The sequence below is a fragment of the Molothrus ater genome, chromosome 2 (assembly GCF_012460135.2).
Source record: "Molothrus ater isolate BHLD 08-10-18 breed brown headed cowbird chromosome 2, BPBGC_Mater_1.1, whole genome shotgun sequence".
NCBI classification, from domain to species: Eukaryota; Metazoa; Chordata; class Aves; order Passeriformes; family Icteridae; genus Molothrus; species Molothrus ater.
The window spans coordinates 112,275,257-112,291,284 of NC_050479.2; the positions used below are offsets into that span (position 1 = coordinate 112,275,257).

The window sequence follows — 16,028 nt, forward strand, 5'->3', positions numbered from 1 at the left end:
TTTAATATGCAATCTCACGTAACAGCTCAGCCATATATTCAATATACTTATCCCCCTTTTTTGGCTATTGGAAAAGAAATACTTTACAGGAATGTGCTCAACATCTGCTGAAAACTATTATTTAGTTTGTTTAAAAAGAATCCAACTGGCAAAATGTTTCTCCTGAAAAGTTTTATACAGTTAAAATATACATGCTTTAGCATTTTACATTCAAGGTCTCTTAAGTACAAAAGCCTGCTTTACTTTGTTATGTAACACGGAGACACCAAGTATGATTTAGTCATTCTTCATTTAAGAAACTACAACTTTTTACACAGGCTTTTAAAATTTCATATGGAAAGTCACATGCAAACACTTGATGTACTGACTTATAGGGAAAAAAGCTTAACAAGTGCTTTAGTTGCAAAAATATATACATACATTTGAGGATCTTACTCAAACAGCAGATTTATGATAATTTTAGAATGTAAAATAGTAAGTGCAAGTAGATTTTTTTTAAATAGTACTATATAGAACTCCATTTCATACAAAAATAGACATCCATATATTTTACTTCTATGGCAAACTTACGAGTTATGTCTTTGTTTGGGGATGATCCTGGTTGAGTGCCCAGCTGGCATAGCTTTTGGAATCTCAAATATCTGTCTTCAGCTAACCTGAACTCTTTAAATAATCCTAGAAATACATACCCTGAATGTACAAATGCTGGAAAAAATATATTTTCAATGAAGATTAATTTAGTGCTGCTGAAGCCAGGGAGCTCAGGGCCTTCTCTTCCATGTCAGGTGTTCACAGCCTTCCAAGGGGCTGTGGTTGAGCCAGGAAAAAACTTTTCAAGCATCACCTGCAGTCAGTGAGGTCTGGCTCTGGTGGAGCAATGGCTGTGGTTGCATAGTGTGGAAATTGAGGAGAGCCCTGGCACTCCAAGCTCTGCCCATCAGTTGTCCTTGGTGCCACGGTGCCCCTGATGTGCCCACGCTGTGCTGGGAGCATGAAGCCAGCCCTGGAGTGCAGCTGCTGGCACCTTTGGGAATACATGCCAAGGTGAGTTGGTTTTGGTGCTGTTAAAAGCAGAGAAGACAAAGGCTTACCAGTGTCACTTAGGGGCTGAAAGGCCCCTGTATTGCCTCATTTCACATGCTCAGCTGGAATTCCAGTTCCAAAGGTGTCTTTATGAACAAAAGAAATTGCATTTTAATGAGATACATGATTCAGGATCGCTTGGAGCCTAAACAGTTTCACTTGGGACATAAAAGCCCAGCACAAGTTCCTTGAAGCTCATCAGTGCATTCACTCCTCAGTGAGCTTCCAGCAGGGTGAGAGGAAGGTAAAGACAGCATTTCTGAAGAGCCTTTCCCCTCTTATCTCTTGCCCTTCCCATGCTGCAGAACCTCTGCCTGCTCTTTTGCATTTGCCTTTCATACTTCAGAGGAAGAGCAATGGTGACTTTCACAGGAACAGCCTCTGCAGCATCAGCTTCTCTGCAGAGAGACATTGGATCAACCTCCCATCTTCCAGATTTGTGCAAAATTCAGTTCTTTTAGGAGCTGGTGCTTGGCACAAAGGAAAAGAGAGAGGAGTTGCTGCTTATGGTTCCAGTGGTGTATGACTTCAGTAGTTGGGTTCTTTTTTCCCCTCTACATGTTGGTAGCCCACAAAAAGTCCATCTGTGGGGTGGATTTTACTCACAATATTTCAATATCCCATTTCTGTGAAGGTCTGTTTTCTATTGGCTGATTCATAATGATGTGATTCTTGTCATAGTAATTTCCTCCTTAAAAATAAAAGAAAGTCATGAAGGAAAAGCTTTTGAAAGAAATACTCACAAAAATTATACACCATCTTTGAGAAGTGTGACCAAGTAGGAAAATCAGCTGAAAAATTGGAATTCCATGAGGTAGGGGGCTGGTGTCTAAAACTGAGCAATGACAATTTTAACCAGCCTTCTTTTTTCAACTCCTTTTCTCTTTCTGAGCTATTCTGTGGTTGATTTTCCTTCACCACTTTGTCTTCTGTAACTTGCACTCCTTGCCATCTGCACTATTTAATTCCCCAAAGCACAACAGTTGATCTGATCAAAATAAACCTCTGGAATCAAAAGAGAAAGGTTCCTCCCTGCCCTGCTGTTTCTTGTCCCTCTGCAAACAACTGGACAGGAAATGTAGGATTCAGTTTCTGACCTTAAGAACAAAGGGGGGGAAAAAAAGCTGGACTATGGAAGTTAACCTTAATCAAAAGACACCTGTAAAACCTGTGAGCTGAGAGTTTTTGTTTTTAAATACCTTTAATATCAAGCACCAATTGCTCACTGAGGTATGAACTGATGGTTCCATCCTCATTGAGTCTCCACTTTTGCCTGTCCCTCCCATGTTCTGTCCAGAGGGCGACTTTGGCTCCAGGCAGGTCTCTGCCCCCAATGACATCCAGACAAGTATTGTTGGCCTAAGAAACAAGGAGAGCAGTGAGATCCAGGCCACAGAGCCTCACTTTTGTGCCTGACTTCTCTCAGGCATGGAGCATACGGCAGTACATCATGGGAAGCAAGCCAAGAACAGATTATTCAACACCTGACCAGCTGCTTGATCAAAGGTGGTGATCTTTTTTTAATGTTAAACCATCAGCTTTTTAAAAAATATTAATAAGAGACCATCAAGGGCAGCATTAGCAGAAAAGCACTCTGAAACTCACCTTGGACTTGAGGAGGCCCCTGCAGAAGAGCCAGAGCTGGGAGTCGCTGCAGCTGCGCGGGGCCGCGCACACCGAGGCCGCCCGGACGTCTGCCAGGCTCCCAGCCACGCTCAGGTACTTGCCCTGGGCCCTGTTCCTCACCCTCAGGTACACTGCTGGCTGCAGGGCAGTGAGGGAAGAGATTTACCACACAGATACCAAGCAAACTGATGTGAGAGGGCCTCCCCTCCACCATCCTCCCCCTCCATGTTCAGTCTTTGTTCTCAGTTGAGGACGTTCAGTAATTTTTTGGTTGGAAACCAACGTGCATGTGAAGCACAGTAAGTGGTTTTTCACATGCAGATGGGCAGCTATAAACAGCAATGGCAGATAGGTCTTTTTTCAAAGAATGTAATTATGGCTATAGAACTAATTCCTGTGATCTGCAAATATGCCCAGTTCAGCACATTTCACTCGTTCCACGGGCAGTAAAGGGGCTGTACTCACAAGCTTTTAATTCTTGGGACACAAAACTTACTGAGTTACATATCCAGCAACTTCAGCCCTCTCTAACTGGAATATATGCCAGAGAAATGCACCACTGTTTTTGAACATACATGGAAAACAGGGCACTGAGCTGGTATCCCTGTTTATTGGTTTACTCAAAAATAAAGAGGATTTTGCAGGGCTACTGCAGGGTTTGAGCTTTTGCTCTGTTATTCACTGATTTCAGTGCAAATAAAGAGCAGGGAGTTACAAAGGACAGCTCTGTTGGAACCCCAACTCCAGCACAGCTTTTTTTCTGGAAGCTTTACATCTCCTTTTTTTCCATATTAAAACAAACCCTGAGATACAGACAATAAAGCCTCTCTCCCACCAAGCATCCATAAACAAAACCTGTATCAGGACAGTGTTTAGTTACTCTTTGTGGTTTAGGGACCTGAATCTTTGAATGAGACTGAAATTGGATTTACCTGGGGTGAGACAGAGAAGGAAAACCTGATGGGAACTGCATGAGCTTTGCCTCTTTTGGAAATCCAGGCTACAGCACAATAAAATTTGCTTTTGTTTCCATTTATGTTAATTATGAAACAAGCCAGTGTGGAATTGGTTTCCTCATTATATTGTTATATGGCAAAAATGTAAAAACAGAGCATCCACAGAACATGAAATTCAGAAAAACAAAACTTGGCACCAAGAAACTGGAAATTATTTCCCTTTAGGAACCTAACACAGATCTCAGTAACTGCTACAAGAGGCATTTTCTGCTTCAGCAATCTTCAGTGGGTCCTCTGGCTGTCATTAGGCCTGATTTAAGGAGTACAACACACCCCAATGTGCTGATACCTCTGCACAAACCCCTGTCCATAAAAAACCCTTTTCCTCACTCAGTCTTCCAGTACCTGCTTCACAGGACGAAGGGAGCCAATCACTTTCCAGCCACTGTGTTCACTCCAGCTTGAAATCTCCCTGGGCTCCAGCAGAATCTGCTTGCCTAAAAAATTGCATCCCTCGTAGGCAATCCACCTGGATACACAAAACAGAACGTGAAAGAGCACTTGTTATCCACAGCAAAACTAAACCGGGCTCTTGGAAGCCCCCAAAGCTCTCCACAGTGATGCCTCTCTTTGTGTGCTGCAAAATGCCATCCATTTCAGTGGGATGACTGCTTTCTGTTGAAATTCAGACCTGTTTTCTGTCTGTCTGCCTAAAATTTATAAACTACACTTCCCATCTCCCCTTTCCCTCTCCATTTTTCCCCCCACAAAAAGGAGAACCTCTGCATGAGCCCAGATGGGAATAATGCTGGTTTCAGCAGGCCTGTGTTAGGAAACTAGGGAGCCACTAGGAAACCTGCAGCTTTGCCTGGTTGTGCATATTAATTATGAGAGGATCTCATAATTTTTTGTTACAGTTAAAGCTTTTTATACAGTTCCACTTGTCTGAAAACACATTACAGGTATTCACTCCAAACCCCACAGCCTGCTGCAGCAGATTTTCCTGTCATGAATACACCATGGACGTGGCTGAGTCCTGTAACACCCAGTTAAAGCAGTGGCTCATACAGACCCCTTGTTATCTGGGCATCTGCTCAGTGAATGCTGCTCACAAAGGCAGCCTCAGGAGCACAGATCCCTTCTGTTTGTATCAATAGCACATTGCTGTGTGGACAGTGACTCCTGAATGCCTGACTCATTAACTCCTCTGAGCACAAAGCAAGTGCTGGTTTCCCAGGTTACCTGTTGCACAGGTCAGCTGCCAGGAACATGAGGGATGGCCGTGCTCTGAGTCACTGAGAAAACACCCACAGCCTCACAGCCCCTGGAACTGCTTTTGCCCAGTGCCCACAGCTCAGAGAAACTGAGAGCCAGTCCTGCTCAGGGCTCCATGGAGGCTCAACTGTGCCAGCTGAGAGCTGCCTGGCAATGAGGCTGGGTCCCTGTTTCTTCAAACAAAGTCCACACCTCCTGACTAGCAGGTATTCAGGGCAGCCTGAGCACTCCTGTGTCTTCCTTATACTCTGAACACATTCCTGGCTTTTTTTCCCCTTGCAATGGTTTCTGTCAAGTCACTGAGAATTCACTGTTAACGTTACTCTTGGAGCATGAACAGTCTCATGTGGAACACAGTTCCAAAGCAGACATTTACAGGGAACAGAGGGGAAAGACTTACAGTGATCACCCTCTGAAGCCAGGTTGGCCTCCTGGCATTCAGTGACACAGGCAAACCCCATCTCTGCTCTCACACAGGCTGTGCCACCTCTCCCACGCCTCAGAGAGCCCCAGCACCCTTTGCCAGGGCAGATTCCAGGTTTGTGCCTTACTGAGGGGGCCAGTTGGTGCAGGAAGGAGCCTTTTACCTTTTTTTTTTACCTAAGCCTGGCAGCAAGATGCCATAGGAGTACTTACATAAATCTTTGCTATTTGCCCAAAGCTGACGGCAGGCTTTGGGACCAGGAACAAAAAAGCCTCTAAACCTGCCTTCCTGAACTCTGAATCCCAGATAAAGCAAACAAACCCTCTAGAACATCCCACAGTCACCTGACACCCTCTGCCTTTAGGCTACCTGTGTGCTGTGTGGGATGGGGACAGCCTGTGGAAGTCTCCTGTGAACTGTTAAATACACTGATATACTTTACTTAACAGGTGTGGTGTTCTGTGGCTAACAGAGCACACGGTGCAATGAAAATGACACAGCTAAACCAGGGAAAATCAACACTAAAAATCAACACACCAAAAATCTCTGGCACAGTTCAACTCAGCTCAGACTTCCCCCTCAAGGATTTTTACTTTGCTTTTAGTGAAGCTGTGCAACACAATTTTTCACAACTCAGAAGAGATTTTTATGCTTCACCGGTTCAGGAAAAATCCCACAATAGAAGCATGAAGTGTTTGAGATGAAACAAGGATCAGTGCAAGATGAGCTTCCTCAGTAGTGTACAGACACAAAGAAGATGACCAGAGGGCACTAGAACTGAAACCCAAGTGCACAGGTGAATTTGCACACATGTTTAGAGCAAAAAGCATAGTTTTAGCTAGGGATAATTTTTCCATTAGGAAAGTTGTGAGAATTTTTACTAATAAAGCCCTTTTGAAAAGGGCTCATCCCATTTCAAAAAACCCATATTTTCCCTTACACTTTTTTTTTTTTTGCCAACTTAGGTTTTGCAAACTTTGATGGGAAAGCCTAAGAAAGGCAAAGGGAGAAAGGCAAAGGGCCAGAGCAAAGGCTGAGTGTAACCCAGCTATAACAAGGGATGGTGCAGTGCCCATTGGTGCTGAGCTGCTGCTTTGCAAAGAGCATTGACCAGAGTCTGAAGTGGGGGAGCCTCCAGAGCTGTGTTACACCATCCTTGGGAAAATCTTTACTCTCTTTCCTAGGAAGCATTGAAAAAATCTCAGAGGAAACCCAGCCTTTCTGCCCTGAACTTATCCCAGAGACAGGGAGGCAGCTAACCTGGCTTGGACACCCAAAAAAGAGCAGAAAGATGCAGGAGGGGCTGGCCTCTTGCACTCAGTCTCCTGTGCTTTCTTGCCACGGGGTCCCAAGGCCATCACCCTTCCTTCAGGCAACTGCTGGGGCAAAGGGATTGAATTTCCAGACAACACACACTTCTGTATTTTCAGCAAAGGCTCAGGCTGGAAGTGGCACAAATGTTGGGAATTGCTGTGAACTGGCAAAGCTCTGTTTGGGAAGCTTATGTTCACTATTCTCTCAAGAAAATTACAGCCTTGCCCATGTGGAAAAGGTGGGGAAAGGTCAAACATAAACATAGGAAATGTGTGTCCCATTAGGAGAACAGCAGTTTCCAGCCACTCTCAGTTGCAAGTTATTTGTTGCTGCTGTGGGTGTGGAGGCTGAAAACCTGGCTGAAAACAGAACACTTGGGAGCTCTTCCAAAAGGTGAAAGGGAGAGACATGAAGGTCACTGCTGCAGATGTAAAATGTTTTCACAGAAGAACCTGGGTGTACATTCACACTCCTGGAGAAGGGTTAAACTAATAACAGAAGCAAATAACTGTTCCAGCTGTCAGATCCACTCTGAGCTCCCCTCAGGAGCTGCTGCTTCTCTGGCAGCCAGTCAGCACATCAAGCTTCCCTGAGCCACTGCAGTAGTTTAAATCACTGCAGTTCATAGCTGGCATTTTACAGCCTGTTAATAAAGGCACTCCAAGTTTACACTACCTGCCTTGTAAAGTCTGTGCCTCAGAATAGAAGTTAAGAATGTAAACCATCCTATGAACAAGGCAATAATCATGAGACAATGTTAGCTCCTACAGTGCAAAACTGACCGGGATATTTCTTCCATACTTACAATCCACTTCTCACCCACACAGACTGGGTGTAAAAGTGAAGGTCCTCATTCAGAACAGAATTGACTGCTCCACTGAAGTACAGCTCTCTGCCCTTGCAGCATTCCAGGCTGAACAGGCTGATGGAAGGCTCAGCAAAAACCTGGGGCAGGAGGAAAGAGGAGAAAAAAAAGCACAAAGTTTTAGTGGGAATAGTACAACTTCAGTGGTAGACATGATGCACACATTGGCCCATTTCAGCTGAATTTCCTACAATGCTTTTGGGTTAGCTTGTGCTCCCTCAGCAAATGGAACAACAAGGGAAAACCCCACAGCACACAGAGCTGAAACAAACTGCATTTATCAGTGGCTTTGTCATCAGTGTAGTGCCCTAGTGACACAGGCCAGGCACAGAGTCACCAAGTGATCAGAGGCCTCTGCTTAGAAAAACTCACTTTGATCCGATTTGTATCATTAGGGCCTTGATTGCTTTTTAAAAATCCACTTTATTTACTTATTGATGGAACATGCATCTAAAATAGTGAGTCAAATCAAAGTCTACTGTCCACAGACTTCAATTAGCTGTAGTTTACTGCAAACATTTCAAGTAGCTACAAATTGTAAAAGGTCAGAAATGTCAACTAAAAGGTTCTCAATGTTTTTAACAGATATTCCTATTTTTTTCTGTCAATCTTGAAAGAAGAGCATAAGAAGTCAATTCTATAATCTCATGTAGAATTCAAACATTTTTCACTTAATGCCCTTTTCTATGGCTGAAAGCAAATAAAAAGATCAGTTTGCATAAAAATGTGGTGCAGCTATAAGACCAGCAGAAAAACAGAGGAAGCAGATTTACATACACAAATTCTATGCCTTAGTACAAGGAACACTTGCACAATGCTTCAGGATTTTTAACCTAAAACCAGAAGTAAAAGTACTTGCAGTTTACACCTGGAAAGGAAGAGGGAACAGGTCTGACTAACTCAGTGAGCTGCCTCTCCAGGAAAGGCACCTTCTTTTAGGAGATGTTACCCTGAGATAGCTGGCTCAGGCAAAATCTGGGATTTCTCTTGCAGCAAAGACATGGCCTCAGGTGAAATAAATGAAACAAAGTCTTGAATTAAAATTTACACAGGCACTGAGCAATTAAGGGAAATTAATTTTCATGTTTGAAGAGGCACATGGAGTGTAGGGAACTGTCTCTGAAAAGCTCAGGGGTGTGTCAGGACATATGAATGTGCTTGACACTGACTCAGTGCAGTTGGTATGCAGCTGGTTGGTCAGATTCTGCCTTCCTCTGCCAGCCAGTGCAGGGACAGCCCCAGTCATGCAACACTGCAGGGACAGAGAGCTCACCGACACATTCTGAGGAAGAGCTTGGGATCATCCACTCAGAGAGATTTTTAAACCCTACTGTGCTCCCAAAATCTAATGTTACACACCAGAAAGGGATCAAAACCTGTAAGGTTATTTTGGAATGTCAGCTCTTCCCAAGTGCCCTCTGCTGGATGGGGTGGATCAGATTTACAGTGGGAGGCTGAAGGCTCACTTTGAAAGGCAGAGCAGCAGGCCTAGAGCAGGCAGCTACTCCTGGGGTTGCTTTGCTCAGCCAGGCACAATCATCACCCTCCTGCTTGCAAGAGCCCTGGCACTGCCTTTCACCTGAGTGGACACCAGAAGTCATGTCCAGAACAGGCCCAACAATTTTCACAAGTGCACTGCTGACCATGAGAAACACCATTTATGGTGCTGGACATTACTGCCCAAACCTAAATATTGATCCTGCTGTTGCAACACTGAGGATGTTAAGAGACAAGGCTGCTGTACCAGATGGACAAGTCACCTGAGCCAGGATATCCATTTATACACCAGGAACCAGAACAGCAAACTGCTGGAGTCAATTAAAATGATTCCAGCTCTGCTGTGGTTGTGACTGTTTGGACTGAGAGCTCTGAGAACTCCCTGTCCAGCTGCTCAGAATCCCTGACACACACCAGTGATGGCTCTGATCCCTCTGTCCCAGGGGGATCTCAGCAGAGATGAAGTCCAGAAAGAAACCAGGCTGCTGTGCCAGGCCCTGAGCTCTCCTGCTCCACAGCCATATATAGAGCACTGCACTGATTCCTCACCTTCTGCATTCCCTCTGGGCCAACAGCTGGCAGCAGTGACTTTGGCCTGGCTTTTTTCTCTGACTTTGTTTTCACAGCTCCATGGAAACTGGGAACAGTGAAAAACAAGGTTTGGGGCTATGCTGTTAGGCTGGGAAGCATCTTGTTCCCAGCCTTTCTTGCAGAATGCTGAGGAACATTTTCACCTGAAAGGTGAGCCAAAGACATCTATATTTACCCATTCCCATGTCTAGGTCAGCATTACTTTAGCTTCTTTTCAGTTATTTCAAGGAAAATACCTGAAATGCCATGCTTTGGGAAAAGCTTGCTAACTGTGAGAATAACAAACCACTACAGAATTTCTTAACATCAAATTTCTTGACAGTTTTTATGTACAAAGGAACTGACTGCCTTTGCTTAAACCAGCACCAATAACATTTGAAGAGGTTTTGATTGTCCTGATTTTTCATGCAACTGTCCAGAGGGAAACTTGAAGGGATTTATTGTATTCAAGAGGCCAGTGATAAAGGAAAACTATATTTACATAGCATTTCAAGATATGAGCAGCCTTGTGAACTGTTAAATACACTGATATACTTTACTTAACAGGTGTGGTGTTCTGTGGCTAACAGAGCACACGGTGCAATAAAAATGACACAGCTAAACCAGGGAAAATCAACACTAAAAATCAACACACCAAAAATCTCTTGCACAGTTCAACTCAGCTCAGACTTCCCCCTCAAGGATTTTTACTTTGCTTTTAGTGAAGCTGTGCAACACAATTTTTCACAACTCAGAAGAGATTTTTATCCTTCACCGGTTCAGGAAAAATCCCACAATAGAAGCATGAAGTGTTTGAGATGAAACAAGGATCAGTGCAAGATGAGCTTCCTCAGTAGTGTACAGGCACAAAGAAGATGACCAGAGGGCACTAGAACTGAAACCCAAGTGCACAGGTGAATTTGCACACATGTTTAGAGCAAAAAGCATAGTTTTAGCTAGGGATAATTTTTCCATTAGGAAAGTTGTGAGAATTTTTACTAATAAAGCCATTTTGAAAAGGGCTCATCCCTTTTCAAAAAACCCATACTTTCCCTTACACTTTTTTTTTTTTGCCAACTATGGTTTTGCAAACTTTGATGGGAAAGCCTAAGAAAGGCAAAGGGAGAAAGGCAAAGGGCCAGAGCAAAGGCTGAGTGTAACCCAGCTATAACAAGGGATGGTGCAGTGCCCATTGGTGCTGAGCTGCTGCTTTGCAAAGAGCATTGACCAGAGTCTGAAGTGGGGGAGCCTCCAGAGCTGTGTTACACCATCCTTGGGAAAATCTTTACTCTCCAGGCTTGGCCAGCTCCTCACTCACAAGTGCCTTTGCCGGAGCTGCTCCTGCCTGGCTGCTCCCTCCAGTGTGGGATGGGCGCCTGGACAACGCAATGTCCATGGTCCAGCCACACAGAGTGACTCAGTGCCTGGCCCTGGGAAACTGCAGGTAGTTCTTGTATCTGATTTCTTTATTTGCCTCACAGGAATGCTGGGGAGATTAGTTAACACCTGTATTTAACTTAGAGAAGATAATATAGAAATACAAGGATTATCACGATTGATCAGAGCAAGAATAAATGCCTCAGAAGAAAAGAGGAAAAAACCCCAACCAAACAAAAAAAAGCACTGCACAACCTACAACCTGGATCTTATTCTTTTGTTTCAGAAACTAGGAGACTATTAATTTACAGGTTGAAGGTAACACTTTAGAAGGAAAGCCAATTGCTCATTGCAAGCATCCCGGGCATTGCTGTCCATGTAAATCACACCAAATATGACAGGGAGTTTGTCAAAACAACACACGTGAGAAAAGACAGCACCAGAGCTGAACTCCCCCTTGCAAGATTATCTATCCCAAAAGATTAACCTCCTCAAGCAGCAAACACTGGACAAATGCCCCAATAAGCAACCATGGCCCAGCTGCCTCCACCTGCTCTCTTGCAGCTGGGCAAGGGCCCACATTTCCTTTCCATGAATCCATAGCAGTGCAAAAAGCAAGTCTTTGCTGATGCAGGCACAGAAACCTGCACCTCTGCAGCAGCCCTGAACTGTGCTAGGCTTTGACCTGCCTGCAGGAGGGCTGTCAACAACAATACAACAGCACATTTCATCAACAAGCTTTGCTGGAAGAGTGCTTTGGGATTTTTAGATGAAAGGAGATGATGAGAGGCAAATGGCATCAGTGTCAGTTGTTCCTTCTTTGTACCCTCCTGTTACTCCACAGCTTTCCCTAAATGCTCTAAGGATGATGAAACAGTCCAACCTGTATTTGAGCAAAATGGAACAGCAGGAAAAAAGCACAGCTAGGGCCTCCTAAAGATTTGGTTTGAGTATTACACACTTTGGAGAATAAGGTGTCATGGGAGAGAGAAAACTTCAGGAACAGAGGGAACTGATTGCAAAGATGTGCTGAATTCCTCCATGATGCCAGTGCACAATAAATGGGGAAATAACCAAAGTGGAACCATATTAACTTGAATTTCCTGTGGAATGTATGTGTAGAGGGTGTGGGAGCAGCATCCATACTTAAAAAAGTACTTAAATGCTGACAACCTCACTTTTCACCAGACAACACATAAAACACCCCTCCAAGAGCTAAGAGCTAGAATAAAAATTAGCCAACCTAAAATACTGTCACTGCAGTGAAATCATCTAAGTATCACTACTGTGAGCGTATTTTCTTATCCAAATAATTTTGTGCTGCTCCTAAAGTTTTGGGTTTTTTTTTCTGATTGTGTTGGATCAACTCAGTGATTTAGAAGGAAAATTTTCATTTTGTTATGCAATTAAGCTCTTAAATTACATTTTTGGAAGTTTTCAAACTAAAAATCAAAAGTTTACTTTCCTAAATAGAAAAAAAAAAAACCAAACCTTTTTTTTTTTCATTTAGTGCAGTTGTTATATCTGTTTGTGAATAGTTTGTTCCCATCAAAGCTGCACTTTCTGTAGAACAAATGGAATGTTCCCAGCGTGGGACTCCTGCACAGTTCCACTTGCAGCAATTACATCTCCCTGAAAGGAGAGCAGGGACAATGCACATCCAGGGCTTGGTGTCAGGGTTAAAAGTTCTCCTTCTCGCACATAAGCTACCAGGGGACACACCTTAGTTCTGAAACGAGGCTGGTATTCAAAGCTGAAGAATGGAAAGGGTTCCCAACACCACAGATGAATTCAATACAGCTACACAACAATTCCACTTGGGAACAGGCTTGCTCCTCTCTGGAATGACCTCACAGAAATATGCTGTAATACAAGGGGCTCTGTTCCAAGAACTGTGGACAATGCTCAGAATTAACTGTGGCTGCTCCTGGCCATGACCTGCTGCGTGCTCTGGGTCACGTCTGTGCCACACCAGGGTCCCCAGCACTGCCCTGGGGGCTCTGAGGACAAACAGGTAGAGATCAGTGGCATTTTATGCCTTGAATTTGTGAAATACAAGGGCTACTATTGGCAAGAGAAGAACCAAACTAAGAGGTGCAAATGCAGAGGAAGATGTGTGCGAGCTCCTCACACACAGCCTGCCAAACAAACTTCTTCCAGGGCCTGGCCCTTGGGAAACAAGGGCTGCCAGCAGTCTCCTACCATGCCAAACTTCATATTTGCTTCCCTGTGAGATTACAGGCAGGGGGATTGGGATGAGGCCTACTATTATCTGTTGTCAAAACTTCACTTGGATTTGGCACAGCAGAGTCCAAAAGCCTAACTTGAAAAGGAGAACTTCAATCTAAACCCCAGGCTCTCAGCAGGTGGGAAGTCTCTGTATCTGTACAGTCTAGTGAAAAGTCCAGCTCTCAAATTTGAGTTGTACATCCTTCCCACCACACCCATGGGTTTGGCGTTTGTATTTGCTTGGGGTTTGGGGGTTTTTGGGGGGCTTTTTCTCATTTGGTTGGTTGGGGTTTTTTGCTTTTCTTTTTAAAAGCTATTCACAAATGGTAAAAAGGACTTCATATGTGAAAAAGCTGAACTGAACAATCCCACAAGTCTAGCTCCATAGGAGTTGCATTGAAGGACACACACCACATGAGCTGAGTTTGTGCCCTGTGATCAGGGAAGGAGGAAGAGTTCTGGAGAAGCTGGTGGCCAGTGCCAGAGAGAAGAGGGCAGAGAAGCCACTTACTTCTCTTTTACCAAGTGTTTTACAGCTCATCTTTGATGCTCCTGCATAAGAGCAGATCAAGATGTGGAAGCAAGGCACAGACATCACATCAAGACTGCAGATTTGTATGTCCTGTGTGCAGGATTACAGTGGGATGTATAAAAGGTTGTATCTCTTGTTCTGGAGGGCAAAATGCATTCCTGTCCAACCCCCCGGCCATGCAGGATCTCGTGTCTCACTTGTAAAAAAGAAAACAACTTTAAACCCAGAACACCCAAGAGCAGCTACAAGTGACCTCGTGCAAGTGTGCACACAACCTGATCTGTTCCCAGCCCAAAAAATCCCATGAGCCAAGAAAACAAACCTCACTCTTTTCCCTGACTGGGAGGTTGTTTAGGGCAAGTACTCACTTCATACATCTGACAGGGAAAAGAGCTCCGAAATGTTATTTTTTTTTTCCCCAATAAAGTCTTACATATTGAATAGGCTTGAGGGATTTGATTGTAGCAGTTGGGCAGCCACAGGAACTGAGGTCAACATAGAGGCCTTCTTCCAGCACACAGTGATTGTCAGTGGTTTCCCCTTTGTAACACAGGAGCCAACTGCAAGAATAATGGAACAAAAAAGATAAGCTGCTTATTTACAGCATGTTTTTTTCAAGACTAATACTTGCTGAGGACAAAAGGAATAAAAAATTCTCTTTGTTCTTGTCAAGCTTTAAGTAAAGTGACTTGAAAGGCTATGCAGCAAAATCAAATTGTGTGGTACAGAAACCTCAGCTCCAGAGTCAAACGACGCTGAATGGAATTCAGACACTTCCACTGTACCAAAGTTCTAAAAATCTGCAATAAATTCTAACTGGAGTTAAAAAAAGAGTCATGGTAACTGTGCAAGCCTTCCCCAGGGAGAGCAAAATGCACACTACCCAAACCAAGGGCAGGATGAGAGTTACTGAGATGCTTTGCAGGACAAAGTGTCTAAGACATGATGGAAGATGATGGGCATGTGTTATGTGCTTTCTGCTGCCTGAAATTTTGTAACATTTGAAAAAAAAAAATTTCATAATACTGAAAATGATGGCATGTAAAACAACAAACACTTACCATCCCCGGAGAACCTTAAAAGAACATGGTATGAATGATGTAAAATCAGAAACTTCTGCTGTGAAATCTACACATGCTCCTTGGAAATGTGTATTACTGAAAGCTTTGAGCTACAAGAACAAAACAAAACAAAAACAATGACTAGAAGGAAAATGAATGCATTATCATTAATGTCAACAGAGAAAGCTGTACTCTCAGAGAAGTATCCATTCAATTCACAAAGATACAATTAACTGAATGAATTGTCATTCAAAGAATCTCTTACATTTTCTACAGCTGCTTTATTTTTAGAAACATATCAAGTATTTTGTCATCTCTGGGCTGGCACAGGAGGCTTCCCAGTGGTGCTAAGGCAGGCAGAGTTATCAAGTGTAAGCTCAATTAAGTTCAACTGCAGCAGGAGAGGCACAAATAAGAAGAGTAGGACTCAAGGCTGTTATCATCCACTCAAAGTCCCCTGAACTGCAGCTTAACTCTCACTACAGCTCAGCAATCCAGTGCTCAAAGCAGGATTGGGACATGCTGGTCAAAGATACAGAGCTGCTATTGACAAAAGTGCCCTGAAATCTTCTGTGATCACAGTGGTGGCAGGTGGCTTTTCATTTGAGAACTAGCAGGAGGATTTCTGGGGGAACTGGGGACCTCTGAGGTTCAGCCAAGCTGCTTTTGTATGTCATGGTAAAGCACTGCAAGTGAACCACACCCCATCAGTAAGATGTGATCAGGTCATCCCTAAAAAGCAAGAAGGCTCAAAATGTTGCAGCAAAAGTAAAATAGAAAAAGCCAAACAAACAGACAAAAAACCCCCAATCAACCTCCCAAAAAACCAACCTCCCCCAGACAAATAAACAAAAAGCCCAAATGAACAAACCCACCCCCCAAAAAAACCCCAAAACAAACCTAAACTAAAAAAAAAACCACACACAAAAAAACCCTAAAGCCCCCACCAAAACAAAAGAAACGCTGGTATGATGTAGGCTATGATCTATAGCAAAGACACCCAGAATTCTGTACCCTCAGGCTGCCACTGTGTAACTGAGGTGAATTTCATTTGAAAGCCTGAAAGAGAGGCTGGAAAAGAATGAAAAATTGAAGTGTATCGAGAGAACAGCTCATATTCTGTAATGGAAGAAAAACACGATGGCTGTTGCAAGAGCTACTTCCCCCTTCATGCCCCAAATTGGCCAAGCTTCCTGCCAAAGAAAAGAAATCAAGTGCT

The 16,028-nt window shown here is 43.7% G+C and overlaps 1 protein-coding gene across 1 annotated transcript in view; it reads right to left on the bottom strand.

The window, feature by feature from the left end:
- Positions 1-154: 154 nt before the first annotated feature.
- CRYBG3 (crystallin beta-gamma domain containing 3) overlaps positions 155-16,028 on the bottom strand; it is an 80,805-nt gene continuing 64,931 nt past the window's right edge. Inside the window, 7 exon segments of the mRNA XM_036381089.2 lie at positions 155-1,774; positions 2,283-2,442; positions 2,689-2,847; positions 4,071-4,194; positions 7,484-7,623; positions 14,182-14,308; positions 14,810-14,919. Of these exon segments, the coding sequence (XP_036236982.2) occupies positions 1,686-1,774; positions 2,283-2,442; positions 2,689-2,847; positions 4,071-4,194; positions 7,484-7,623; positions 14,182-14,308; positions 14,810-14,919 (909 nt within the window). The 3' untranslated portion in view covers positions 155-1,685.